Consider the following 23,650-nt stretch of genomic DNA (forward strand, 5'->3'; position numbering starts at 1 on the left):
ATTGCAAAATAATTAGATTATTTCAAGGAAACAATTTTTTAAATTAAAACAATAAAAAATTAAAGACTAATGTATTTTGCTGGATGAGGAGCAACCATTCAACTCCATCAAATCTTTACATTTCTCAATGAACACAAAAACTCATAATTTGAAAATCACTTTTTGATATAAAAGAATCCAAAAACCAAACTTATGAAACCCTTCTCAGTCTAAGAGAAGAAGAAAGAGAGGCCCTTGTACAGCCAATTGCAAGTGATCTAAAAAGAAACATCAGTCCAATGAGTTTTGGCCACGTGGTAACCAAGCCCCCACATCGGTCAGAACTGAGCTACCTGGCCTTTTTCTTTTGGGCTTTCTGGAAAAGTGACTGATTTATGAGTCAAAGTGGCGGTGGAGACGATTTTTAAGAAGGAAAGATCCACCAATGTTTTTTTTTTTTTAATTTTTGTGAGTGCAAAAATTTTTGTTTGAGACAACGAAATTATTTTTGCCGTTAACGTTAGCGTCAAGAGTGATAAGGATACATGTACACATGACATGGCAATGTTTCTTTAGTCTAAATCAACAAGTTGTAGGAATGCAGGAGTGCCATTTGCAGACGATAAGAATTCAATGAACTATTTAAGATAAGCTATAAGATCAAGTTGGAGTTATCTTTCTTTCCCTTCTTATCGTAATAGTAAGTAGATATAGAAAAGCCTCATGGTTTTCTACTGGCTAGACAATATGTCGGCTGTCGGCTGTGATATTGGGGAAGTACTTTGAACAAAGTTCTGAAATTAAATCCATTAAAAAATTGTGAAATTAATTCATATTACAAGCAAAGTGAAGAAGTAATTAAAAGAAAATGATTTTGAAGTGGAACTTAAACCGAGAATTGAAAATGGGAAGTAATTGGGCAATTAGGCAAGTTTTTCCCTTAATTCATGTTTCTCGACATGCTTCTTTTTCACTTAAACCTTTATTTTCTTATTTTTTTTCAAAAAAAAAAAAAAAAACCTGCAACGTTTTCCATATGTACTCCATCATATGACGTTAAAAAACATGTGCCAATACAATGAACAACATCCATAATAGCAGATACAATAAATACTCAAAGATTTCGTGTTCAATGAATGCCATTGTCGAGATTTCCACCGTTCACATGTGGGAGAGCCTTCTACGGCTCCGACGAGAATTATGTGGTGGAGTTAGCAAGTTATTGTAAGAATGACGAATAGAGAAAAAAAAAGAAAAAGGTGAACTTAAATGATTTTGAATTTAAATTTTATTAATAAGTTTGATTGTCATTAATTTTGGATGTATTATTTTTATAAAATATAATTTATCTTGTTGTAATATGAAAACTTAAAAACTGAACAATCTATAAGATATTTGAATTTTCAAATTTCAATCGATTCTACTACTTATAATATTAACTTGCTAAACGTTATGTATGTATAAAACAACCGAAAGTAGTTTTTTTAATAATAATAATAACAATAATAATAAGATTTTAACTGATTTAAACAAAACATTTTTATATTTAAAACATTGAATTAATAAAAGAAAAATATTTGCATGTGCAAAATAAAAGTAAATAAAAAGATAATAAACTCTGATTGTAATAGCAAAAAATATATATATATTTTAATTTTCAAATGTATATGCATTCACCATTCGACCTCATTTAGGACAATAACCTTTAAAATTTATATAATCAATTGGGCCTGAATTTTAATTTGGAGTGACCACAAGAATAGCAAGTCGGGTCAAAAGTCATTGGGAATTTCGGCTGCCATGGGATTTGTAGTTTCAAAGTGCCCATTTGTTACGTATCATTATACACCTGAGCAGCAGATTGTTAATCCGTCATCAGATCAGTAGCAATCACCCACCCAACAGCATTTCTTCGGAACCACGTTCCTTCAAACTGTACCTGGATAAGCCTTACCAACCTCCTTATACAACTGGAGAGCCACCTTGTGTTAATATTCCAAAACAACTCAATTACTGCTTGTTTGATCCAAAAAGATACTGGAAATAGGTCTAGAAAAACACAAACTATATATCCTTTTCAAGAATAAAGATCATACACTTCAGGCCAAATAGGAAAAGAGAACTTGAAATTTTGACAAATGGAAAGTATATTATTGAGGAAGCCAAAACTCTTAGTGTATTACAAGAATGTTTCATCAGTAATAAAGGTTATACTATATATTTAAGCTAGACAAAGAAATTAAAAAAAAAAGAAAGATAGAACTTCATCATCCATTTCGCCATCTCAACGGACAGAAGGTCTTGATCCAAAGACAGCAACTGAATTTTGCTTTTACTTAAAGTTATATAAAATAAAGGCCTATCTGCAAGAGAAAAATGAAATGCAAACAACATAATGGAGAGCCAAATTCTGCATCCAAAAGTTGCAGCCTTTCAACCTGAATGGGACCTGGAAGATATCCGCATGGCATTCTTCAAATGCACTAGATGGCAAGTAGAAGAAACTCTGGATCCAATCAACTGCCCTTTTCATTACTTCTGCGACAGCATTTATCCTGGGAGTTATCCACCGGCGGTGGACGTTCTTGTTCTTCTCCTTACAACTGCTTCATATCTGGCGACACTAGTCATCATGTTGATAGAGATATCAAGAAGAGGGCGGCCTTGTCTCAGTCAGTCCAAGAGATTCTTGCTGCCTTCAGGTCCGCTGTCACTCCCGCTAATCCTATTAGCATTAGCAAAAGGTCCACGAATCAACATTTTATTTCCTCTCTCATGCATTGCTCCAGCAATTCTTCAACTGATTCAAATTTCTGCTCTTGCCTTTGACATTGGAGCTGATAAGGACCCTAGATACGCATTCTTGGAAGCTTCTACGATTTCAGGGATTTTGCATGCAAGTGTATACCTGGATTCTATCATCCTTCCTTACTATACAGGTATTGATGCTCTAGCATCGTCAACATTTTCTGGTGAGTGCCTGTCTTGCGTGTGTCGTAAAGAGGTTTTGGTCGCAGGAGGAAAGTTGATCTCCTATCGAGGATGGTCAATGACTACATTTTGTGTTATCGTAGCTCTGTGTTTAAGGATTATTTGCAGGCTGTCTGCAGAGAACAAAGGGAAATTCTTATCTATCCAGTCTCTATTGGAGAGTTTAGCTTGGATCTTGATCACCAAGGATTGCATTTATCTGGTATCAAACTCTCCGCCGGAACAATCGCTGCTACAAGCAGCTGCTTTTGGAGGCATACTAGTATTAATTTGCCTTCATGTACTCAAAAGGTTCTGCACACTTATTATGCAATGGCATTGAGGTTGAAATTAATGATTGTTTGGTAGATGAAACGAGGACAGGAAATGAGATGGATGTGGGATTTTTTTTTTAACTGTTGAGCAATTAATTCTTTTTGTGCAAAAGGTTTGTATCATTGTTATTATAAACCGTAGAAGTAGCTGCTGTTGATTAGATGGTTCAAAGTTCGCTCGAAGATACGCATCATGGTTGCATAGGAAGACCAAATGTACAGTTGAATTCACATTATTGCCTCATTGTAGGAAAAAATCAAACCATCAGTAGTCAATTGTTTGGCCCCGGACACTTTTTTTTTGGTTCTATTTGTTTGTATTTTTTGTTATTTCACAAGGGAACAGAGGAAATTGTGCAACAGATTGTGCTGTATCTACCACCATAAAATTTCATTGCTTATGTTTATCCAGCTATATTGGCAGAAGACTTAACAATGAGATCAAACATAAAACAGTCACCAGGATAGAACGGTAATTTAACATGATTATGAATTTTGTACGCAAAAGCAATATATTTTCCCCAGATCCCTAATACAATTGGCCAAAACTGATAATAAAAATTTAACAAAGCTCAAAAGAGCACTCAGGATTCACCACAAGGGAGAAAATTTGAATATCGACTTCATTTTCTCATTGTGGAGTATACCCTCCCTCTTCAACAGAAAACTGTTGCATTTGATGGCAGAAGCAAATGAAAGCGTAAATCAAAGTCATAAGAAAAATCTCCTTCGGCTGGTGTCCATTTCAGGCTGACATTCAAATATGGGGAAGAATAGATGCAAGTTATGAGACTCATAGAGATGGATTGCTAGGTACAAAAACACAGAAACCAATCAGTATATCATAGAAAATTCAGTGACAAGTAATTACCTTGTGAACCCACTCGTATTCTCCGCCTTTGGTATCAAATGTTCCATGCTGTAGATTTACTAACTTTAGAGTAAACCGAGGACCACATTCCTGCATGTTTTGATAAAACCATTAATCATAACATATATTTATGGCCAAATAAACAGTTTTTGAGTGCAAATACCAGATTATCAACAGGCCAAAACCATAAGACTAAGGGCAGCAAAGACATTTCTAGAGGTGAGGTTAACTCAAATGATCGATTTCCAAAAACCAGAGCTAGCAAGATTATTTTCAGAATCTCTAAATACATTTGTAATAACGGAAGTGAGGAGGGAAACAGACCTGAAGATGAGCAACCACTTTTTCTTTGGCAATGCTCTCATCCTTGGCATCCTTTGCCTTTTTACCCTTTGAGTCACTCTGTTTGCTCTCCTTGGTTTCAAATATATACCTGATTGCATGAATACACAATGTCTCAGAAAGAATTTTATACAATCATCAATTACCTAACTCGCAATAGATTCAGAGACTAGGAAGGCACACCTATGATGTCGGAAGAATATAAAATCTCGTTGATTGTGAAAGGTTACAACTCGTCGACCTTGAAAATTAGGATCTTGGGGAAAAAGTGACTGGATTAACCTAGACCGAACAGATCAACAACAAAAACAGAAACTCAGACTGAAAAGCCTACAGAGGTAGATCATAAGATTGGGAAGACACACATTTTTCACAAGAATATATTTGTAATCCTGGTATAACCATTTAGAAAAGTGAGGAATCTGCAATTTCTAGCAGAATTTAAACAGTCAGGAATAGATAATAAAATAGAGAAGAGCATGCAACCTCCCAATACGATGGCCCAGGCGAGTGGTGAAGTTATTTAATACTAGCTCAGGCTTGTGACTGGTAGGATTTCCATGATTCTACAAGGACACAAATAGAGGCAATTAAAATGATTACAATAACAACTCCTTCCCTAGAAATCCAGCATTTAGACATGAAATTAACATCCAATCCAAATCAGAGAAAGAGAAACCGTAATATAGCATGAAGGATAGCTCACATAAAGTTGAAAGAATCAATCTTCTACCTTAATATCCTTCCTCAAAACCAGACTTGAAAGCTTGAAATGGGCTGTAGGCCCATCAGGCAATCCAATGATTAGAAGAGCATCTAGATGACAGCCAAACCAACTAATCAACTCTAATTCTCATAAAGAATACAAAGCTAGAGCCACATAAAATAAAGTCCAAGAGCAATTAATAAAGAGAGTTATCAAGAAATTCATATAACAAACCCGGTTCTCTTCGGTTGGTGTGAACTACTATAATTGATGTGAATTCTTTGTTATTCGCATATTCCACAATCTGCAATAATATGAATACACAAAAAAGATACCTCTAAATGCTACTAACCCAAATTTCTTTTTATTATATTATCTTATAGAAGAATAATTCAAGAAAATTATCAAAAGCACCTTTTTCAAGTCATATGTTCCTCTCTTATAGTAATGAGCATTAGGGATCACCGAAAGCAATTCGGAGATAAAAGCAGGTCCCCTCTGAGGACATAGTTATCCATAAACAGAAGATATCAGAATATTTAGTAAGACAAAATTCATCAAAATGTAGCCAAAAAGAATGGAAATTGAGATAGTATATGCTTTTTTTTATTTTTATGCATAGTTTAATCATTAACGAGAAATAGTAAGATAAAAGAGCATACAGTAGAATTGAAACGGCAAGTTGTGATTAATATCTTTGGAGTGCGATCATGCTTTAGAATCGAACTAAATTCATCCGCGTCATTACCAGCAAACAGCTGGGAAAAAAGATAATTTTCTAGTCAGATTTCAAAATTTTATATATTTAATCGAATTTTCCAAGAAAATAAAGCAATAGATTTACCTCTTCATCATCAGGCATGCAAACAGTTGCGTCAGCCTCTCTCGTATTTTCAATAGTGCGAGGGATTTGCTTCGGTGGAGGCTGCAAAATAAATAAATAAATAAATAAATTTCAGCAACCGTTTGCTCCATTAAAAAAAAGGAAAAAAGAAAGGAAAATGGGGGAAGACCTCTTCTCCGAGCTCGAGAGCGCGTTTTTCGGCGGCGGCGCGAGCTTTAAGCTTCTTGCGTTTGTCGAGCTTCTTTTGATGCTTGAGTTTGGCGTGTACAGCCGATCTCTTCTCCTTGTTTTTAATGGAGGAAGGAAGTATCTCAGTCTTCTCCTTCTTCATCTTTTTATTACTGTTTTTTCCATCGTTATCTCCTTCCATCCCTTCGCTTTCACTATTCTTTCTTTTTCCGCCCATGTTTGTTTGGCTTCGTTGTCTCTCCTGTGGGTGGATGAATACTGATTTACAGAAAAGGGAGAAAAGGTTGATGGCGTCTAGGGTTTATTGTTTTGAATATTGATAGCGGATCAAGCCCAGTCATGGATAATGGGCCCAATGGAGGCTCAGCTTCTTTATGGCCCAGTATGTATCTGTAGCTAAAATATATTTTGTTTTTTCTTTTATAAATACAAATAAGAGCAATACCCAAATTTAGAATTTCCCCTGAAACTATGAAGCTGATAGCTATTGAAATAAATTAATAAATTATATAAATATATATGCTATTGTTAACACCATAAATAATCCATAAAATGGGCCAAAAGATTTTGCCCACAAATATAATATTGATCCAATAAAAGTGATAAATGTATATTGGACCAAGAATCAAATTAATTAGTGATTTGTATCATTAAACCAAATATGATTAAAATAAATTAAGACAACCAACAACCATATAAAAGGCCAACGGTGTGCATTGAAGAAAGTAATACATGAATAAATTAAGAAAAACTTAAATTTGATGATTATTTTTAGAATGATAATTTGATGTTAAGCACAACATGGTAAAATGTTAACCTTTGGTTGGCTTACAGCACAAGTTAAAATTAAAAATCTTGACACATAATTTAGTTGGTCACATATCAAGATAGAATATCAAAGACACATGTCATTATTTAAATAATAAAGCAACTTAGATTCATTGAATTTTTTATTTTTAATTAATAAAAAACCAAAAGACAATCGATTTGAATCTATAGATTTACTATGTTATTTTTCAAGAGCTTAGGCAATATTATCCTTTCCAAATAAGTGAGTTAGTTTGGGGGAACCGTCGAGGAACATGTTTGATGGGTGTAGTATGGAAAGCCTCGTTCCTTGCTAGTCAGGCCAGTTTAATTCCTTTTGTCAGTCTGCAATTCCTGGAATTTTATCGATATGATGATCTAGATTGGAGACTTAATGGTCCATACAATTAAGTATTATGATGGTTAGACTGGTCGATGATTAACATTTATATCAGACTGATTAATGAGTTCAGCCGCATCATTTGTGTATTCGTCTGAACTAAATTGAATATGGCAGGTAGTAATTTTGATTCATTGGAACTCGGGAAACAAGTACATGATCAATAGGAAGCATAAATTAAAGAAATATTTATTTCGATGAGTGGTTCTTGAGAGGAAGATTGGGACACAACAAAAAACTTGCAATTCTAGCTAGTTGACTAGGTAGAAAGTAGAGATTGATTAGACTTGTGACCTTGCATTACAGTTCTCTTCTTCTTTTACTTGGGGCTGCTTCAGCTGTTGAGTTTCTTCTGCCTCAGAGTTTCTGCCCCAGAGCAGGATATATAAACCAATTACAACTAGGATAGATCCAATGACGCTGTTCATAGCCAATAAAGGGATGTTAGAAGCCATATAAATAAATATTTGATCAGAAGCAACAACTACTATTAGGAAAGAAGGATTAAAGTAATTAGTACAACCTTCCAAAGTAGATTTGTCCATGTAGAATGGAGAAATCGAACATGGCTACAAATATTTGCACGAGTGGACTGAACGCAGATGTGAAGACTGGACCCTTTTGTTTGACACACCAGGACATTCCCACATAGCACAAGCCTGACGCCACCGTTCCCTGTTTTGATAACATTGAAAGAATGGGACTATATATGAACTTGATTTCATCAAACTTTACAGGCTAAGAATCATATAAACTTCGCAAACAGGATACTTACCATATATGCCACTGTTATTAGTTCCAGTTTTTCTTTCAAAATCCATTTGGTAAAGTCCCTCTCTGTTATCAAACTGATGATGGCTGACTGAATTGCACTGAAGAAAGACAAAAAAGCAGTGCTGGAATATTGGCACGGATATGTCCTTCCAATACTGGCTTGCAGAAGGAACCATGATGACCAAAAGGTGGATCCCGCCGCCAGAAATATCGAGCCAATGGCCCATCTCTCTTTCTTCTTAGTTGAAATCATTGTATTGGCATAGTTTATGACATGAGTTGTGGCCCGTGAATTTGATCTGACCAATGCCTTTCCTTTGTAAAGGGTCAAAAGCATAGCTCCACCGATGCAAACCAACGTACCAAGAATCTTCCATATCCCGGCCTTGTTTTTGATATTCACCTTCTCTAGACTGAAAATGCATGATATCAAAGAGTTAGGACTCAGTTTAAAAGTTAGAGGGATGCAGTTGGTGTCTAAGACTTTACCCAAATGGTAGCGCCAACATAAAGGTGATTGCAGGAACCATATTTATGAATGCACATGAGAACGTTGCCGAAGTATATTCAAGTCCAAGAAGGAAAAAGTACTGTGTGAGTGTTGCCCTGGAGGATATTTGTTAAAGGTTGTTAGTAATTTATAAAGTTCAAGGAGGATAATAAACAGAAACGGAGGGATTTACAACTAACCCTATAAGAGCATTGATGAAAAGCAGGCATAAAATACGAGCTGTGAGCTTGGGTCTGCTTTTTCTGCAAGAAAGCTAATAACCTGTAGTAAGTGCCATGTCAAAAATGCTACCATACAGAAACTTCCAGGATTCAATCGGGTGAACGGTTTAGCTGAGTGCAAACAACAAGTAGGTAATAGAACTTCATTGAAAGGGACATGCATGTTAAATACTACAGGTGTTTACCTTTCCCAAAAGTAGGCAATTGGTGCCAAGAAAACAGCAGAAATTGCTTGACGGTACATTAAGATGATTATATGGCTCACTCCTTCATCTAGAATCATTTTGACAAGCACATTTGTTATAGCCAACGCAAAGTTAACAGCTATCATTGCAACAACAGGCTTCCATTGTCCACAGCAGTTCATCTCAAGCAATATGCGTAAAGCAATTAGAGAAATCCCCTCTCTCCTCTCTCTCTGTATGGTAAAAATTCTTGAGCTTCGAAGCACCATTCAATCTTACCATTTTGTCTTCCACTATAAATAGGGACCCCCTCCAAACCTGGAATATGATTTGTTTTTATAGATTCCAATCATGTCCATGCTCTAAGCAATCAACTTTGCGGCCTTTTCCATAAATATTATTCTGTTTCTGAGCTTTCTGCAGTACCTTTTTGAACAGTAAGAGATCACAGAACCACGGGGAAAGTTATTCATGCATCATCAATATTAAGAGTTCAGAAATTCATTACTAGCACTAATTACGTCTTGTTTTACAAATTTTCATCGCAATTAGAGCATAACTAATCTTCATGCCACAAAAATTTATATGCTTGTTAATTTCATCTTTGAGTAGACGAGTATTCATAAGCATCTTTGAAGGTGGCGACAGACAAGACCAAGCATCTGTTTCTTCTGTGTGGCATCCAACTCCAAATATATAGATTGACCTGGTAATTACAACTGGGTTAGAGCTGAGAACAATATGTCAAGTCTTAGAAGACAAAAAAATAATAATAATAATATTAAATAACAAATATCAAGTAATCAGATGCTTATTATTTTGTTCTGCTACAAACATGAGAACCCTGTATGAAGATGCTGAAGAATGGTCTCTTAATGCTTGTATTGTCATTTGCCAATACATTTCGGGAATAATCCTCTTTATGCTTTTTCTATATTTATTTGTTTATTTGGGGCAATTCTGGATAACCGTGAAGGAAGTTGGCATCAGCCGTTCAAGGATTATTCTTTTTGGTATGCAACTACAAAGGATGAAAAATGTGCGGATTTCAGCGTCCATTGCTTGAAATTCAACAGGAATTCACTCAACGTTTTCGTTCTCTGAGTACCCCTAAACATGATAATCTTCCCCGTCCACTATTTTGTTCTTGCCATAGTTTTTTTTTTTTTTTCCCACTATTTTTGTGGGAGAGATTTAAAGCAAGGAGATGTATAGTCACTGTTCATGATTGAATACAGAAAAAGAAAACGAGTCCAAATGTAATACTGTATCCCACCAACAGAAAAAGTTAAGCAAATTCCATCTACGCTACTTCTTGATGAGAAACAGCATCATGTGCTTAGACTTTACAATAATTAAAATTTTAAATATTTGCATTGCCTGGCAAAACATAAGATCATTTAAAGCTCAAATTGTTTAATAAAAAATTGCGAATATTCTTATGATATTTTGATAAAATATTATTCTCTTAATTTCTATTTTTAATTTATTTCTCAAATATATATCTATATCTATTTATACTCCACATAAAAAAAGGAACTCCTGAATTACAAATAGTGAATAATACATATAATATACATATATATATATATATACACTTTTGATAATTTTTTATATTAATTTTTTAAGATGTGATCCATTTCTATCATGTTTTTATTTTTTTAACTTTTTTATCATTTTCATTTTTTCTATTTTTAAAAATTTTTAATGAATAATTTTTTTATATTTTAATTTTTTATTGTGTAAAACCCAGTTATGTCAAGAGTATGTTATGTGTTTTTTTTTATTATTTTTTTTCTTGATTATATATTTAATAAATATCTTTAAAAATTTTAAATTCTTTTTTACCCATTTGATACTAAATGTATGCTATGTATTTTTTTCTATTAATATTTTAAAGATTTTAATTTTTTTTATGGCCTTATTGGGTACCAAGGATACGCCAAGTGTTTATATATATATATATATATAAAATAAATATTTTAAAAATTTTAGATTATTTTTTGTTTGATCCAACAATACTAGAGGTATGGCATGTGTCAAAGTCTTTTTTTACTTTTTAATATTTAATAAAATTTTAATGTTATTGATTAAAAAGTTTTTGTAAGGAGACAGGGATAGAGAAATTAAATACAATGATTTATAGAGTTCGATCTTTCTTCACAAGCCACCTACATCATCTCTTCTTGGTTATCCACACCAAGGCTTCAATCTATTATTCTTGAATTGAAAATACAACCTATCTTTTTCTTTCTAAGGCTTAAGATAAAAATCTCTACCTTTTTTAGTATTTTATCCAATCTCACTATAAAGCTCTTAAGATGATACCTCACCTCTTGTTCTCTTCCACCATTGTATATCAAAGATAATTTTACAAATAATAAAACAACCTCTCTAAGATTAAGTGTTTGCTAAGTTTAAGTACAAGAAAATGATGAATGAACAACAAATAAAAATTGGATACAATAAATACAAAGATATGGACTTTGAAGCTCTAAAAACTCTTGATTCTTTGAGAGAATGAAAATGTGGCTTATTGGCTCTTACTCTCTTGATTCATCAATCTTTTTGATGTGTTGGAGTGCTCAATTTATAAAGAAATTAAAGAGGTAGCTATTGAAAGTGTTTGAGAGAAGAAAATAGTCGTTGAAAGCACTAAAAAGTAACCATTTGAGTGTTTTCACCCAGAACCAATCGATCCCTTCCATGAGGGGATCGATTAGTTCATGTTTTGAACCAATTTACGTTTGAAAATCACGACCTGATCGATCCCTTCTATGAGGAGATCGATCTTGTTAGTGGCTGGGTGGTTATCTTCTATTTTGCACTCTACTCACTAATTTGATCATATTTTTAGTTATATAAATCTAAATTAAAACCGTTTGAAGATTTAGAAACTATAATTAAAGGGCTTTTTTATCCATAAAATTTCATCACCTAATTTACAGTGTACGACCTTGTGCAATTTTTCTGACAAGTGCAGAGTGTCTAGTAAAAATTCAAAATCTGTTTTTAGAAAATTTAGATTTAGATTTTGTTTAATCAATTAGAAAGTATACTCAAAGAGCTTTTCAATCATATAAAATTCAAATATTAAGACTTTGTGAATTAATACAAAAAAATAAAACAAGTTCGATGTTGAAAAACTTTATTATTGTAAAACAACTTTCTTAAGTTAATCTATTTCTCAAAATCAATATTATCAAAATTGTATTAAGTCCAAAATGAATAAGTTCACTTTAAAAACAATAATTGAACTTTCATTTAAGCTCAAATAAATAATCTTTAAAGATAGATTTGGTTTGAGAAATATGAAACAAAGAAAGTTTTGTTTAAGCTTTGAAAATCATATTATTTATTTAGTACCAAAATATAAAACTTAAGAACATGTACTAAATAAATTCTTTTTCAAAATCTTGATCAAGTTTATTTAGCTTTAATGTTTTGTCATTTCAAAATAAGGATCAACTCAAGGTTAACCATATTGTTTTCAGGATGAAGCGCTTACCACTACACCAAAAGCTATAGCTGATAATGAAGGTGCAACTCTATTTTTTTATTTTCTTTTAGTAGCGTAAGAGCCCCATACTAAGCGACATGTGGACATAAAGAGCTTCACAAAGCCTTCATGGGATACCTCACCTATTGGATCTCGACAGGTTGAGTTGTCATACACCGAAATCTGATCCACCATGGGATAACCCACCCAGATGAATCAACATACCGAGTCCCTAAGGGAGACCGCTGAACCCCATAATCCAACAATGTTCGCAGCAAATAGAAATAAATCAAAATTGATTAGATATTTATTATTTGTCATCCTTATCAAATAACTTATTTTATTATTAAATTGATTTAATTAAAAAAACAGAAAAAGAAAAATATACAAATAAGGATAATACATAGACCCCTGCATTAACATTATTTCTTACAAAATTTTATTTATTAAAGAAATAATAAATAAAAAAAAATGTATAAAGCAAAAAAATTACTAAAAAAAAGTGGTCTCATATTAAATTGAGTTTGATAGAAACTCATCATAAATGAATTGTTTTATGCATTGACTATATTTGTTGCAAAATTTACATAATTAAAAAAATAAAAAAAATAAAATTGGGATGCCACATAGATATTTTTATTAGGCTTTTTTCACAAATTTATCTAAATTAAAAATTTTTAAAATAAAAAAGTTAAAAAAAAGAAAGGAAAATACATAAAATATTATGTTGATACCTTGAATAACGATAAAATAAAAGTTAAAATGAAAAAAATTTATAAAATGGATGGATTGATTATATCTTAATTTTTTATAAATATATTATTTTTATGAAATTAAAATGTTAAATAATAATTTAATTAACATAATACATATATATATGAAATAAATAATTAAAATAATAATTATATATCTATACTTAGGGTAAGACAAAAAACTTTAAATTCACTTTATACCAAATCTTGATTTTAAAAATGAAAAAAATTTGATCCTATCCCAAATTTTTAAAAACCTGTATATATTAGACAAAGCCAAATTAAAATTCAATAGATATAAGTTATTTTGCCATCTTTATATTTTTTTGATTTTTTTATAAAATTTATTTAATTAAAAAAAGTTAAAAATTTAAAAGAACAAAGGAAATGACAAAAAAAAAAGGAAGAAATAAAGGTAAATGAGAGTTGCATGTGGATTTATTAAATTAAATTATTAAATAATTATTTTATTAATATAATTAATATCTAAATGATAAGTTTATTTTCTTATTTATATCATTGATTTTTAAGAAGTAAAAATAAAAGACAAAAAAACAAATGACCAAATATATATATATATATATATTTATTTATATATATCAAATCTAGATTTAACGTCGATACATTTGTAATACTTTTTTTTTTTAAATTTATCAAGTTAAAAAAGAAAAACGAAAAACAAAAAAAAAACTTTTTAATCAATAACATTAAATCTAGATTAAAGAGGCTCATTTAATGTTATTGATTAAAAAGTTTTTTTTTGTTTTTCGTTTTTCTTTTTTAACTTGATAAATTTAAAAAAAAAAGTATTACAAATGTATCGACGTTAAATCTAGATTTGATATATATAAATAAATATATATATATATATATTTGGTCATTTGTTTTTTTGTTTTTTATTTTTACTTCTTAAAAATCAATGATATAAATAAGAAAATAAACTTATCATTTAGATATTAATTATATTAATAAAATAATTATTTAATAATTTAATTTAATAAATCCACATGCAACTCTCATTTACCTTTATTTTTTCTTTTTTTTTTTGTCATTTCCTTTGTTCTTTTAAATTTTTAACTTTTTTTAATTAAATAAATTTTATAAAAAAATCAAAAAAATATAAAGATGGCAAAATAACTTATATCTATTGAATTTTAATTTGGCTTTGTCTAATATATACAGGTTTTTAAAATTTTGGGATAGGATCAAATTTTTTTCATTTTTAAAATCAAGATTTGGTATAAAGTGAATTTAAAGTTTTTTGTCTTACCCTAAGTATAGATATATAATTATTATTTTAATTATTTATTTCATATATATATGTATTATGTTAATTAAATTATTATTTAACATTTTAATTTCATAAAAATAATATATTTATAAAAAATTAAGATATAATCAATCCATCCATTTTATAAATTTTTTTCATTTTAACTTTTATTTTATCGTTATTCAAGGTATCAACATAATATTTTATGTATTTTCCTTTCTTTTTTTTAACTTTTTTATTTTTAAAATTTTTAATTTAGATAAATTTGTGAAAAAAGCCTAATAAAAATATCTATGTGGCATCCCAATTTTATTTTTTTTATTTTTTTAATTATGTAAATTTTGCAACAAATATAGTCAATGCATAAAACAATTCATTTATGATGAGTTTCTATCAAACTCAATTTAATATGAGACTACTTTTTTTTAGTAATTTTTTTGCTTTATACATTTTTTATTTATTTATTATTTCTTTAATAAATAAAATTTTGTAAGAAATAATGTTAATGCAGGGGTCTATGTATTATCCTTATTTGTATATTTTTCTTTTTCTATTTTTTTAATTAAATCAATTTAATAATAAAATAAGTTATTTGATAAGGATGACAAATAATAAATATCTAATCGATTTTGATTTATTTCTATTTGCTGCGAACATTGTTGGATTATGGGGTTTAGCGGTCTCCCTTAGGGACTCGGTATGTTGATTCATCTGGGTGGATTATCCCATGGTGGATCAGATTTCGGTGTATGACAACTCAACCTGTCGAGGCCCAATAGGTGAGGTATCCCATGAAGGCTTTGTGAAGCTCTTTATGTCTACCTGTCGCTTAGTATGGGGCTCTTGCGCTACTAAAAGAAAATAAAAAAATAGAGTTGCACCTTCATTATCAGCTATAGCTTTTGGTGTAGTGGTAAGCGCTTCATCCTGAAAACAATATGGTTAGCCTTGAGTTGATTCTTATTTTGAAATGACAAAACATTAAAGCTAAATAAACTTGATCAAGATTTTAAAAAAGAATTTATTTAGTACATGTTCTTAAGTTTTATATTTTGGTACTAAATAAATAATATGATTTTCAAAGCTTAAACAAAACTTTCTTTGTTTCATATTTCTCAAACCAAATCTATCTTTAAAGATTATTTATTTGAGCTTAAATGAAAGTTCAATTATTGTTTTTAAAGTGAACTTATTCATTTTGGACTTAATACAATTTTGATAATATTGGTTTTGAGAAATAGATTAACTTAAGAAAGTTGTTTTACAATAATAAAGTTTTTCAACATCGAACTTGTTTTATTTTTTTGTATTAATTCACAAAGTTTTAATATTTGAATTTTATATGATTGAAAAGCTCTTTGATTATACTTTCTAATTGATTAAACAAAATCTAAATCTAAATTTTCTAAGAACAGATTTTGAATTTTTACTAGACATTCTGCACTTGTCAGAAAAATTGCACAAGGTCGTACACTGTAAATTAGGTGATGAAATTTTATGGATAGAAAAGCCCTTTAAGTATAGTTTCTAAATCTTCAAACGGTTGTAATTTAGATTTATATAACTAAAAATATGATCAAATTAGTGAGTAGAGTACAAAATAGAAGATAACCACCCAGCCACTAACAAGATCAATCTCCTCATAGAAGGGATCGATCAGGTCGTGATTTTCAAACGTAAATTGGTTCAAAACATGAACTAATCGATCCCCTCATGGAAGGGATCGATTGGTTCTGGGTGAAAACACTCAAACGGTTACTTTTTAGTGCTTTAAACGGCTATTTTCTTCTCTCAAACACTTTCAATAGCTACCTCTTTAATTTCTTTATAAATTGAACACTCCAACACATCAAAAAGATTGATGAATCAAGAGAGTAAGAGCCAATAAGCCACATTTTCATTCTCTCAAAGAATCAAGAGTTTTTAGAGCTTCAAAGTCCATATCTTTGTATTTATTGTATCCAATTTTTATTTGTTGTTCATTCATCATTTTCTTGTACTTAAACTTAGCAAACACTTAATCTTAGAGAGGTTGTTTTATTATTTGTAAAATTATCTTTAATATACAATGGTGGAAGAGAACAATAGGTGAGGTATCCTCTTAAAAGCTTTATAGTGAGATTGGATAAAATACTAAAAAAGGTAGAGATTTTTATCTTAAGCCTTAGAAAGAAAAAGATAGGTTGTATTTTCAATTCAAGAATAATGGATTGAAGCCTTGGTGTGGATAACCAAGAAGAGATGATGTAGGTGGCTTGTGAAGAAAGATCGAACTCTATAAATCATTGTATTTGATTTCTCTATCCCTATCTCCTTATAATTTATTATTCTTTATATTTAATTTTAGATTCATTAATTGTTGTTATTTGCATTATATTTTCATCAAAAATGCTTATTGTTTTAATTTTCATTCATCTATATTGAAATCATTTGTTTGGGAATAATTTGAAGAAATCTAATTCATCCCTCTCTTGGATCACCATCTAACCTATAAAGCTAACAATTGGTATCACAATTTTGATCTCTTTTTATAGGTTTAACCACCTTAAAAAAAGATCTTATGGCTTAATTTTGGTTCCAAGATGGTGAGAAAGTCCTCAAAGCTTCTATGGTTGATAAATTTGAATTTTGTGAATGAAGAAAGAGGATGAAGATGTTCACAATGACCCAAGATTTTAAAGCTTGGTTAATGATAGAAAGAGGGCTCGAAACTCCTTTAAATGATGCAAACTATATGAGGCAAGTGATGGATGATACAAAGGCCAAGTGCATTCTCTATGGAGCTGTAAATGATTACAATTTCAACTTGATCTCAAAATGCTCAATCTCAAATGAGATATGGAGAAAGTTGGATGAGCTACATGAAAGATAAATTTTCAACCAACATCCATCATGTCTCATGGCCATGGAGGAATCAAATGTAACCTCTAACTCTTGTGATTCAAATTCTTCTACTTTTGATGAGTTACAAGATGCTTACAATGATTTAGTAATTGAGTTTGAAAATATGCATTTGAAATATAAGAAAATGATTTCAAAATTGAAAGTTGAAAATGATCTTTTGATGAATACAAAAAAATATTTTAGAAAAAAAAATAAAAAATTGAAAATAGATTTAAAAACCTCTCAAAGTAAAAATGAATTTTTAGAAAAAGAAATTTGATGAATTGATGAATGAAAAACAAAAGCTTTTAAAGAGTTCATTAAGTACTAAAATAATTAAATGCAACTTTTATAATTTTTATAGTCATACTATACATACTTGTCTTATTAGAAGAAAAGTTTCATTTAGAATTAGGCAAATATGGGTTTCTAAAGGAACAAGAGACTTGATCACTAACTTTAAAAAATTTAAAGTAATTTGAGTACCAAAAATCAAATAAGATTATCTCTTGTAGGTGTGCTAAAGCAAAAAGTTATAATATGAGATTGAAGATTAAATACTCTAGACACACAATGAAGATGGATAATTTCTAAACTTTTATTTGAAAAAGATTTGAATTTGGTTATCGATTCTTGATGAAATTTGCATGCTTGATTGATTATGAAAAATTTGGTTGCCCATTCTTGTTAGACATAGGATGCTTAATGGATATTGGTATATGCTTTATTGATATATCTTAAATATATCGATTTTACTTGAGAAAATGTGAGCTTGAATTGAATATGCATTTATTTTGCATAAATATATTTGTTGGAATGATTTTAGCATGAATGACCATGATGTTTAAAAATTGCTCAACTTGTTTATAATGCTTGGATCTTGTGAAATTTTGTTAAAACTTGATTATTTTATTCTCAATTGTTTTAACTCTTGATTTGTGATTTTAAAAATTGATGATCACTTTGTGCTTAAGTGATATATATTGATTCTTTGTTCATCTATGTTTTTGGTCAAGATATGTGCTCATATGATGATTGGTTCAACTTGGCCTTAATGCTTATGATTTGAAAATACCTAAATTTTTTATCTCTTGATTTTTAAAATATTTTTAAATATACTTGCTCTTGTGCTAAATTGATTCATTAATTTTGTGAAATATTTTGAAACTTGTGCTTAATTGACTTATCTTTTGGTTTGGGATTAAGTATTGATGAACTAATTATGTTTAATGATATATATTGTTAGTTCATCTATTATTCTTGTCAAGTGTGTGCATACATAGTAAATATAATTTATCTTTACTTGACATGCTTGCAACATGACTTAAGTGAGTGATTTTCTTATGATATTTATTTTTAGCTTAAGTCGTTGTTAATTATAGCCTATAATTTATGTAGATATATTTATGCTTTTGTACTAAAATTTTCTTAAATATATTTTTGATGATAAATATGTCTTCCTTGAGTTTTTTGTTTTGATATGACCTAAAATTTATTTTGACATATTCTTTGGTAATTTATTGAATATATATGAATATTGAATATGTCTTCTTTATGTTTAATATTTCTAAATGATCTAGAAAAGATTCATGTTTTACACATTACATGAGAACTTTAGCTTTAGTGTCAATATTGTGATATTTGATGCTTAACTTGATATATGACCTCTAGCTTAAGCATATATTCCCCTTGCAATTGACAACTTATGCTTAGTGAATAAATTTTCTTTTGTCTATAATGACTTAGAATATGGAATTGTTTTCTAACAATTGGTATAATTTTTATCAATTGATTTTCTTGGTGCTTCTAATGAAAATCTTTTGTCAAAATTTTTTTTTAAATTTATACTAGAAGAACTTAAAATGAGCATGAATGAGCCTACATTTTTAAAATTTCAAGTATAGCAGAGTATATCATCCTCATCAATCAAGCCTAATTTTGCTCAAATGAAGTGGATTGGAGAATTCAAAGCCAAATAAGCACAACAACAAAGCTTGATATGTATTGAGGTAAATGTATCAACTTTATGATATGATGTATGAGTTTGAATACATATAAATACTTGCTTTAATATGTGCAAATATATGATTTTGTGATTGAATATATGAACACATTGCATAAATTAATCACCGAGCCACTTGGTAGATATTGTTCTAATTTATTTTTAAGGCTTGGATTGATTAATTCACCTTTATTAAAATTCATGCCTAATTCTTGATTACTTTGATTAATAGTTTTAATTGCATGAATATTCGTTTGAATCTTTGGATATGGATATGAGTTAAATAGATTGATTTCTTTGAACATGTTCATTGATTGAGTCCATTGAGATATCATGTACCATATTATGTCTAAAGCTTTGCATTTTTTTTTTTGGTATATTGTTATACATGTTTTGAAATGTTCTTACATATGCGTATGTGATTTTGTTTGAAATAAATATATGTTTGATTACTTGCATATGTTTAGATTAATTACATTGCTATGCATTGAAATAATTTAAATTATAATTGAATAATCATGCTTTCATTATTTCTTTGCTATAGCATATGTACTCATCATGTTTGAAAAATCATGCTTATATAATTTTTGTTATGACATGATGATAATTGAACCTCATTGCTCGTTAGTACTTATGATTTATTATATACATATGAGCTTTTGATTCTTGTTTGGATAGGATAGCTTATGAAAGATTACTATTATCATTTATGTATGTATTGAATGAATCTTTCATATACTTAAAGTATGTTTATTCTATAAAAGTTGAATAAAATTGCAAACAATTGGTATCAAAATTGCTAAAGATTTTTTAACTTTCATAGATGCTTATTTATATGCCTATCTTTGATATAGCTTGTACTTTTTCATACAAAATTGTGTGTGCCTTATATTGATTAATCCTTATTTTAAAAATGAGGAGAAATCTTATAATATAATTTTGCTTGATTTGTTTTGTGATAACAATTGGTATGCTCTATGATAACATATCTTTAACAATTGGTATCCATAACAATTAGTATGAGCTTGTATGCATATGCTTGAATTTTTGCTTAATTGCTATTGATATTTTAGATTCTAAGCATATCTTATGATAACATGATTTTATGAGTAGGTTGCATATCCTTTATTATCCTTTGGCTCATAAATTTCATGAAAAAAATTTGATGACTTGTGCTAAAATGCTAAAATTGAATATACTTATGCTTTTGTGCTTGAATACATGTATGTGAACTTCATTGTACATATTATACTTGATTATATACATTCAAAATACTCTTGATATTATTGGTATCAAACATTTTATCTTATGCCTTGAATTGATCTTTCTTTCTTTTGAAATGACAAAAAGAGGAAGAGAGTTTAGAGATATTTCTTCTTGTATGCTTATTGCAATTGATATAGGAGTTTAAACATTTGGTATAAAGAGCATAAACAAAAAGGAGGAGAAATATTTCATGAATATATTTGTTAATGATGCCTCTTTGTGTTTATTTGCTTATTAATATGCTTATACCTTTTTGCTATGATAAAAATGAAGAAAAATATCATATAGACAAATTTGCTTGTGCTTGATATACATATGTTTATGTGTGCTTAATTGCTATATATGCTCTAACATATGTTTGTTGAGTTGTGTTGGATTATGATACATAAAATGAAAGGGAGTTTTGCCATTGGATTAGGATGCATAAATTGAGGGGAAGTTTTACCATGCATTAATTAAAGGGAGTTTTCCAAAAAAATTTTCAAAATCTTAAATGTTTCAAAGAAAGTTTTTCATCAAGCAAATTTATCTTTAAGTTTTATCATATCAAAAAGGGGGAGATGGTTAGCCTTGAATTAATCTTTATTTTGAAATGATAAAACATTAAAGCTAAATAAACTTGATCAAGATTTTGAAAAAGAATTTATTTAGTACATGTTCTTAAGTTTTATATTTTGGTACTAAATAAATAATATGATTTTCAAAGCTTAAACAAACATTTCTTTGTTTTTATATTTCTCAAACAAAATCTATCTTTAAAGATTATTTATTTGAGCTTAAATGAAAGTTCAATTATTGTTTTTAAAGTGAATTTATTCATTTTGGACTTAATAAAATTATGATAATATTAGTTTTGAGAAATAAATTAACTTAAGAAAGCTGTTTTACAATAATAAAGTTTTCCAACATCGAACTTATTTTATTTTTTTGTATTAATTCACAAAGTCTTAATATTTGAATTTTATATGATTGGAAAGCTCTTTGAGTCTACTTTCTAATGGAATAAACAAAATCAAAATCCAAATTTTCTAAAAAAAAGATTTTAAATTTTTGCTAGACACTTTATAGTTATCAAAAAAATTGCACAAGATAGTACACAGTGAATTAGGTGATGAACTTTTATGGATAGAAAGCCTTTTAAGTCTAGTTTCTAAATCTTCAAACGGTTTATGATTTGGATTTGTATAACTCAAGATATGATCAAATTAATGAGTAGAGTGCAAAATATGAGATAACCACCCAGCCACTAATAGGGTTGATTCCCTCATGGAAGGGATCGATCAGGTCATGATTTTCAAAGGCAAATTGATTCAAAACATGAACCAATCAATCCACTCATGGAAGGGATCGATCGGTTCTGGGTGAAAACACTCAAACAGCTACTTTTTTATGCTTTCAATGGCTATTTTCTTCCCTCAAAAACTTCTAATGGCTACCTCTTCAATTTCTCTATAAATTGGGCACTTCAACACACCAAGAAGATTGATGAATCAAGAGAGCAAGAGTCAATAAGTCACATTTTCATTCTCTTAAAGAATTAAGGGTTTTTAAAGCTTCAAAGTCTATATCTTTGTATTTATTGTATCCAATTTTTATTTATTATTCATTTATCATTTTCTTGTACTTAAACTTAGCAAACACTTAGCCTTAGAGAGGTTGTTCTATTGTTTGCAAAATTACCTTTGATATACAATGGTGGAAGAGAACAAGAGGTAAGATATCATTTTGAGAACTTTGAAGTGAGATTGGGTAAAATACTACAAATGATAGATGTTTCTATCTTAAGCCTTAAAAAGAAAAAGATAGGTTGTATTTTCAATTCGAGAATAGTGGATTGAAGTCTTGGTGTGGACAACCAATAAGAGAGGACGTAGGTGCCTTGTGAAAAATGATCGAACTCTATAAATTATTATGTTTGATTTCTCTATCCATATCTCCTTACAATTTATTGTTATTTATATTTGATTTTAGATTCATTAATTGTTATTGTTTACATTATATTTTTATAAAAAATGCTTATTGTTTTAATTTTCATTCATCTATATTGAAATCATTTGTTTGGGAAGAATTTGAAGAAATCTAATTCACCCCCTCTTGGATTACTATCTAATCTATAAAGCTAACAAACATTTTTGTAAATTTGATATAGAATCAAGTTGGATCGATTTTTTTTTACAAAAAGTAGAAATGAGTTAAAAGTAAATTTAAAGTGCTTTGCTTCAAGCCACCTCGTGAAATATATAAAAGCATATATTTTATTGTTTATTTAATTTTATATTTATATATTATATTAATAAAATTATTATTTTATACTTTAATTTAAAATATTAACACTTTAAATCCAATTTTGATGTTCATATGGCACTTAAATGATCTGCATTTTCATTTTTCTTTTTAATTTCTCTTTTTGATTTTTTACTTTTTTCAATTTTTTGATTAATTAAATAATTGCTTTATTTTTTAAATTAAAAAATAATAATATTTTAAATTTAATTGGGATGTCCACATAATACCCTAATAAACTTATTTTTCCTTTATTGTGTTTTTTATTTGTTTTTTATTCATTATTCATTATTCATTTTTTTGTTTTTTTATTTTTTTATTTTATGCCTTTTTATTAAATTAATATTGTGAAAAAATAAGGCCAATTTAGATGTCCACTCTTTATTTTGCTTTTTTTTTAATATTTTTTTAATTTGTCATTAAATAAATTTGATAACAAAGGTATCAATTAATAAAGACATTAAAACAATTCGTATATAATAGATTTTGAATTCATATTGACTTAATAGAGGCTTACTTTTTAAAATCATTATTGAATTGGGGCTACTTGAATTTTTTAAT

At 29.2% G+C, this 23,650-nt stretch overlaps 3 protein-coding genes across 3 annotated transcripts; 1 reads left to right on the top strand and 2 right to left on the bottom strand.

Annotated features, from left to right (window-relative positions):
- Positions 1–2,240: 2,240 nt before the first annotated feature.
- On the top strand, positions 2,241–3,636 carry LOC111304900 (uncharacterized). Its single transcript, XM_022901925.2, has one exon. The coding sequence runs from the start codon at positions 2,375–2,377 to the stop codon at positions 3,290–3,292; it is 918 nt and encodes a 305-aa protein (XP_022757660.2). The 5' UTR covers positions 2,241–2,374; the 3' UTR covers positions 3,293–3,636.
- Positions 3,637–3,749: 113 nt separating this feature from the next.
- MEE49 (Ribosomal RNA processing Brix domain protein) lies at positions 3,750–6,526 on the bottom strand. The gene is made up of 11 exons (XM_022901923.2): positions 6,217–6,526; positions 6,048–6,128; positions 5,866–5,961; positions 5,618–5,701; positions 5,438–5,507; positions 5,231–5,313; positions 4,984–5,063; positions 4,681–4,779; positions 4,480–4,588; positions 4,156–4,245; positions 3,750–4,034 (listed from the first exon to the last, which is right to left on the bottom strand). Exons 1-11 carry the CDS (start codon positions 6,451–6,453, stop codon positions 3,996–3,998), a joined length of 1,068 nt encoding a protein of 355 aa, XP_022757658.2. The 5' UTR covers positions 6,454–6,526; the 3' UTR covers positions 3,750–3,995.
- Positions 6,527–7,558: 1,032 nt separating this feature from the next.
- LOC111306000 (WAT1-related protein At3g30340-like) lies at positions 7,559–9,501 on the bottom strand. The gene is made up of 6 exons (XM_022903894.2): positions 9,135–9,501; positions 8,908–8,970; positions 8,707–8,823; positions 8,219–8,630; positions 7,967–8,118; positions 7,559–7,863 (listed from the first exon to the last, which is right to left on the bottom strand). The coding sequence occupies exons 1-6, from the start codon at positions 9,401–9,403 to the stop codon at positions 7,725–7,727; spliced, it is 1,152 nt and encodes a 383-aa protein (XP_022759629.2). The 5' UTR covers positions 9,404–9,501; the 3' UTR covers positions 7,559–7,724.
- Between the last annotated feature and the right edge of the window lie 14,149 nt (positions 9,502–23,650).

The sequence above is a fragment of the Durio zibethinus genome, chromosome 21, assembly GCF_047325235.1.
Source record: "Durio zibethinus cultivar Kanyao isolate XHJ-2024 chromosome 21, ASM4732523v1, whole genome shotgun sequence".
Taxonomy (NCBI): domain Eukaryota; kingdom Viridiplantae; phylum Streptophyta; class Magnoliopsida; order Malvales; family Malvaceae; genus Durio; species Durio zibethinus.

Coding starts and splice junctions, on each gene's coding strand:
- MEE49 (XM_022901923.2), bottom strand. CDS start 6,453: ATGGGCGGAAAAAGAAAGAATAGTGAAAGCGAAGGGATGGAAGGAGAT. Junction 6,129..6,216: donor CTCTCGAGCTCGGAGAAGAG/GTCTTCCCCCAT, acceptor TTTATTTTGCAG/CCTCCACCGAAGCAAATCCC. Junction 5,314..5,437: donor CACCAACCGAAGAGAACCGG/GTTTGTTATATG, acceptor GCTGTCATCTAG/ATGCTCTTCTAATCATTGGA.
- LOC111304900 (XM_022901925.2), top strand. CDS start 2,375: ATGGAGAGCCAAATTCTGCATCCAAAAGTTGCAGCCTTTCAACCTGAA.
- LOC111306000 (XM_022903894.2), bottom strand. CDS start 9,403: ATGGTGCTTCGAAGCTCAAGAATTTTTACCATACAGAGAGAGAGGAGA. Junction 8,824..8,907: donor TTCATCAATGCTCTTATAGG/GTTAGTTGTAAA, acceptor AATATCCTCCAG/GGCAACACTCACACAGTACT. Junction 7,864..7,966: donor GGACAAATCTACTTTGGAAG/GTTGTACTAATT, acceptor GGCTATGAACAG/CGTCATTGGATCTATCCTAG.